The sequence below is a fragment of the Taurulus bubalis genome (genome assembly GCF_910589615.1).
Source record: "Taurulus bubalis genome assembly, chromosome: 16".
NCBI lineage: Eukaryota > Metazoa > Chordata > Actinopteri > Perciformes > Cottidae > Taurulus > Taurulus bubalis.
The window spans coordinates 13827357-13833356 of NC_136604.1; the positions used below are offsets into that span (position 1 = coordinate 13827357).

Here is a 6000-nt window from a genome sequence, read left to right on the forward strand (position 1 = left end):
GAGGCACGGAGTTGAGTCCTATTGCAGTTCCCGTACCTTAACCGGAGCACAATGGCTTCTCTGTACACTTTGTGGACTTCTATTTATTCCAGCTAAGAGCACTTGAAGAGTAAGAGCACAATCCAGACTACAGTTTGTCCTCCATTGATATTGTTATACCAGGCTTTCACAAACAAGTAACAGCCAGTCCTATATCTTCAAAAACATGTGCATATCCAAGTTTGAGTTGAGTAGGACAGTGGTCACCTCCCTGAAACTAATAATGTAAGGCACAAAAGCTCCACGGGTCAAATGTACGGTAAACATCATTCATGCTATGAATCACATTGAGTCCTGTGTTTTAATTGTGGTGCTTTGTGGAAATGATGTCTGTTTGCAGTTATTACATAAATAAATACATTTATTTATAATTTAATAATAATACAATTATCTCAAAAGTCAGCCTCCTAAATCCATTGAATAGCATAATTATAGGTACTTTATCAGGATAGTAAAAGCCTCAGTCGGCAGTACGGTGTTGGTCTATACAATCTTTATTTCGAAAATCTCAGCAGCTATTCAAAAAGCAATTCAGTCCTATTCAAGTTGGACGTATATTGTGTTGCAGGGAGGAAAGAAAAAAACACAAAGATCGCTCAACCCCAATTGTAGCATTATGTATGTCATGTGTACAGAATGAACAACATAACAAAGCTCAATACAGTGCTGACCTATAAAATAGTGTTTTATTTCTCGCAATCATGGGACATTTTAAGTCCATTGTCATGTGTTGTTATGAGTTGTTTTAAATGTCTCTCTACTCTCAGGTTGTAGTTATAACTAGAGTCCCTGAGCGACTACACTCAACCAAGCAGCATGTGTGAGTCATTGCATTGCAGTGATAATGATCGAGGAGAAGTGGAATTTTTCTCTTCTCTTTAAATCTGTCTTTGTTTATCCTTCGGTTTCAACATCTGCACATCATAAATTAAAAAACAAAAATTATTTCCAAATCATGTGGTGAAGCACCATAGAAACCAGGGGAAATGATCTACAGTACATAAGAAAACTGGAGTAATCCCCAAAGAAAACCACTCTAAATTCCTGCTGCCACCTTCACACCGCGTGCTGGCAACCCTCTGTGCCAGTCAGACATCTTGCCTGACTCAGCATGCATCAGGGAATTGCATGACACAGTCACGCAAACCGTAAAATGCTCTTGACACATCCCTTGTAATGCATTTCACCACTTTCTCCCGTGCTAGCAAGACATATGGGTTGTGACAAGTGACAGAACACCAGTGTGTTTTTCCTCAGCACCTGTATCCCTGCCGTTGCTTTTCTCTCGCAAGTCGCTAACGGATGACAATTATCATGAGGTTCCACACATTTTATTTGGAACTGAAGTCATTCTGAGCTGCTCATCTGTTTGGGTTACAGGGAACGTGTTGGTGGGATTGCAATGGCAGGGACGTACAATGTTTTGTGTGGGGTAAAAACAAATGCTTGTTAATTGCTTGTAAAGTGCTTAAAGAAGGAGAGAGGACATTGGAGGTGGAGGACCTGTCCTCACCCACTGAGAATAGGCAACATGCTCACCTATCAGCACATTTGCTGAGCACTTATATTCCCGTTGCATTAGAGAACTTTTAAACCTTTTCCAGCAAACTAATGGCCATTACGACAGCAAATTCAAGCTGCTTTTGCAGATTTCTGCAGTCTGCCTGATACTACCAGCATATTCCTTCCACACACGCATATCTCCCACTCCTCTGGCACACCAAGGCCTAGTATTCATATGTGCTTGTTTGTACTCCGACTCGCTCAGCCTGTTATTCAATTTCTCTGTCCAGCGCTCGTCTCCCTTTAGACTCGCAGAACTGGCTCTGTTAGCATTCTGAGCTGAAGCTCAAACACTCAGCGGCAAACTCTGGCAGGCCTGACAAGCTACAGCGTGAGAGAGAGAGCGAGGATGACAGCGGGAGGTGATATGAGAGAGAGAGAGAGAGAGAGAGCAGAGAGAGAGAGCAGAGAGCGACCAAAGAGAAAAGCTGAAGTGTGAGACAGAGAGCAGACCTGTCTGTGTGGTGTGTTAATGTACTAATGTCACAGACACTGACCTGCCAACAGTCCGCTCTGCCAAACACCTGAAACAGAAACACACACAAACTCTAAAATACATATGTACTCAAGCCCACACACACAGCTGTGTGGAAGAACCTGACTTCATATTTAATACAAGACACATGCAGACACAGACTCATGTCACCATAACATCATTACAGTCGGATATGTAATGGATCATGGTGGCCTTTCAATACATACACACTGCATTTACGAGTCTTAAAATGTGATGTAATGATCTACTTTGGATTATTTTGAACCTTTTATTTGAGTTGATTCGGTCATAAACATATATATAATCTGCTTGTCCAAATATTCATGAAACAAGATAAAAGAAAAAAAGACAAAAAACACTGATTCAATCCAACACATGCAAAGACAAACAATATACAATTAAATAATATGAATAACATGTAACAAACAAGGTGGTGTGCATACAATTTAAGCATTTAAAAAAAAAAAAAGTGACTGAAATGTGTGACATGCAGATTTCCTCATTCCTCATACAAAAAGCACTTTTACCAACATATTAAGTACGTTCACGCATCTCTCCTCTTTTCAGTTCCATTATTAATTTTCAAAACTTTAATGGATTCCAACCGCTCCCATAACTTAAATTGCGACACATTTCTTTGTTTACTTTGCTGCTGAAGCTTTGACAGTGTTTTCATTTTGATTCAAATGGTGATAGAAATGGTCATCTGACAAGCTGAAACACATCTTGAGACATTTTTTAATGCATAATAAATTCACAGGAGGGAGCTAAATCATTTAAAAACATATCCTCACGACTTTCTCCTCAATATACAGACTCAGACACGTTTTCTGGCTAGTTTTCTGGCAAACAGGGCAGTGCATTTGAGGGTGGAAATTGTGAAAAAGACATATGACCAACGCCTGTGACTTTCATTAAAAAAAAATGAAAATTGGCACTTGCTTTAGCTTTCGAGTCAATCTCCCTTTTTTCTCCTCTGCTGTCCTCTAGCTATGCTAATGTGAAGAAATGCAGCAATGAGGGCCGGGCCCTGATGCAGCTGGACTTCCAACAGTTCCTCATGAAGCTGGAGAAGCTCACCGACCTGCGACCCATTCCCGATAAAGAGTTTGTTGAGACCTACATCAAGGCCTATTACCTGACTGAGAATGACATGGAGCAGTTCATCAAGAATCACAGGGTGAGACGGCAAAGATGGTGGATGGAGGATTGTAGCGTTTCGCTCCTTTGCAACACTTAATATACAGTTAAAGGTGCAGTGTGTAGGAAGAAAACATACTTAGTCATATTATACTCTATTTTTGCAAATAGATCCTCGTAAATGCCACTGTACCAAAAATATAAAGGATTTTGTATAATCCTTTATTATCTATATTCAGTGCAAAACAGGTTAATTGCAGCCACAAAAAGCTATTTTGTTTGCCAAATATTAATAGTTTTTTTGCACAGATAGAACTTTATTTGCATTGTTCTAACACAGTGATAGCACATTTGATTTGTTTTTCTATGTTGGAGTAATCTAGTTTACTTGAAAGGGATTTCAATTGTCTTTATTCTATTATTTAAAAAAAGCACGGATGGAGGAGTCAGAAAAATGTCCATTTTGTTCAAACTTTGTTGGGGCAGTGGGGCATGAACTTTTTTCTTCCTCCAAAGTGGGTTGTGACAAAAAAGGTTTGAGAACCACTGGGTTAAGTAGTTTCTTTGTTTTACTACAAAATGTGAACCTCTGCATGTCCCTGAACGCCTCATGCAATCAGGTGATGAAAACTCACTGTTTTGAGTTTGTTTTGAGTCTGTTTGGCTGACTCATATTTCTTGATTCTGTGCAGGAGTACTCCATGAAGCAGCTCGCCAACTTGGTGAACGTTTGTCTGGGTTCACATATAAACAAGAAGGCTCGCCAGAAACTCCTGGCGGCCATCGATGACATTGACAGACCCAAGAGATAGTTTGCTGACCGGAGCGGACCCTGAACGCATTAACTAGCCGCAGAGACGGACACTCCAGCAGAGGATCCCGGTGCCGAATGTGTTCATATTCTGTTTTGAGCGTAAATGTTGTGATGTGTTCAACAAGCTGTACAGCACATACAGAAGTAGAGCTACCGTACACAGCAACGCTCAAATGTTATCCAAATGCTAGTTGTCTCTTAGTATACAACTGTGATGAACACGTTCACTCTCAAGCAGTAGGCGTGCCATAATGCATGTTACAGTTTCAGTTAACCGCTTAAGTTTTTCTGCAAATTGTTTTTAACCCCAACAATTTCAATTTCTTCAATGCCGTTTATGACATTCCATCTGTTTTCACCAAATGTGCTCAATATCTGACACAACTGTGATCTTGAAATTAAAGATGATTTATGAGTTTCTAAATTTGATAGTTCATAAAGCTGTAAAGATTTGTGTTAAATCCAAATTACAGACCCAATAGTAGTCTGTAGTAGTAATAAACCTCCACTATCTAATATAAAGCTAGATTGAAATTGCCCCCCGATGGAGATACATTAATAATAAATCAAGGTTATTGATAACTTTAATCAATCATTATTAGTTATTAGTTTGGTGTATCTTATTTCCCTTCAGGGTATTTGTTGTGCGTGATTGGATGCTTTGTTTCGTTTGTCTTGTCTGAATTACATAAATCTAATATAATGATGATCTTGAAAATAATATAAATTGCTGAAATGAGCGTTGATCTTCCAGAGTTTATCTGCACTAGCTGCATTTGTTTGTCATCTGCCATATCTTAGGAGGGGTTTCTGAAAGTCTTTGTGGAAGAGCTTCTCTCCGGCCTTCTTGATGAGCAGTGAAATCTGTAACAGTACAGTTTTTGATATGGCTTAAAATTTTGTTTGCAACTATTCCAAGAAAATACTGTAAATGTGAATGTTTTGAACAATGTCTGTATTTATTTCTGGCTTTGTGTCTTGTTTGAGTTTTTATATGATATTTGCTGGAAGTGTATTTTGTCATTTATCACCTCTCAGTATCTTGTAACTTATCAACTGAAGCTAATACAAATATTTAAACCTCATGACAAGGATCAAGTACACTATAGCGAAAATCAGTAATCGGTGTTAGAACTGTAGATTAAAGCAAAAAATGATTCTGACATAATAAACACACTAACAATGGATTCTGTTACTCTGCCCCATTATTGCTTACAGTGGCATTAATAAACTGCATATTCTATAAATCACATCCAACCTTTAACATCTCTGTGCTGCAGCAGTTTCAAAAGAGTTTGTCGTTCATCAGAATACGAGTGTTGCCTTCCAGCAGTGCTGCTATCCATTCTAATGAAGCTTTTCTCATCCAGGAGCAGGACGCTGTCAGATTAATTAATGTGGCTTCCTGTGTGGTTACAAACCTCTGCCTCCCTGTTCAGGAGGAGTCTGCTGATCCGGTTGAACTGAAATAGCTGTAAAGGACTGACACAACTCTGACGACTCTTTGTTTTGTAAAATACGACTTTTCTACCAACTACGTGGTCAAGCTTAAGCTATTCTTCAAGTGGATTACTATCCACATGTGTGCTGTGTGGATAAACACACAGATGATCAAAATAACCTAATTTGTCAAGTACTATTTTTTTTATCATCATAAACCTGAACAAAACTAATCAAACATCTTAAACTGAGTTCAAATCTGGGCTGCTGTGTGGATCTACTTTCTTCTCCCTTCCACCATTAAACACTAAATTCATGACCTTCACCGCTGCTCCCGCTCTCCTTGCCCGACACATTTGGGTGCCCAGCTGGATTGTACCCCTCCTGTGATGCCGTGGCCCAGTTACCCTTTCAGATAAAAGATCAGGCGCTCTTTGCCCTTGTGTTTTGGACCTTCTGCCAAATTTCATGAGCCAAATTCATAGAAATGACTAAGACTGACCGACAT

At 39.3% G+C, this 6000-nt stretch overlaps 1 protein-coding gene across 4 annotated transcripts in view; it reads left to right on the top strand.

The window, feature by feature from the left end:
* Positions 1-5221, top strand: part of vps50 (VPS50 subunit of EARP/GARPII complex) — a gene marked incomplete at its 5' end in the record, with an annotated part of 91130 nt that extends 85909 nt beyond the window's left edge. For all 4 annotated transcript variants that reach the window (XM_079232182.1, XM_079232183.1, XM_079232184.1 and 1 more), the window contains 2 exons: positions 3089-3278; positions 3931-5221. In XM_079232182.1, coding sequence (XP_079088308.1) covers positions 3089-3278; positions 3931-4050 — 310 coding nt within the window. In that variant the 3' untranslated portion in view covers positions 4051-5221. The remainder of the gene's footprint in view (positions 1-3088; positions 3279-3930) is intronic.
* Between the last annotated feature and the right edge of the window lie 779 nt (positions 5222-6000).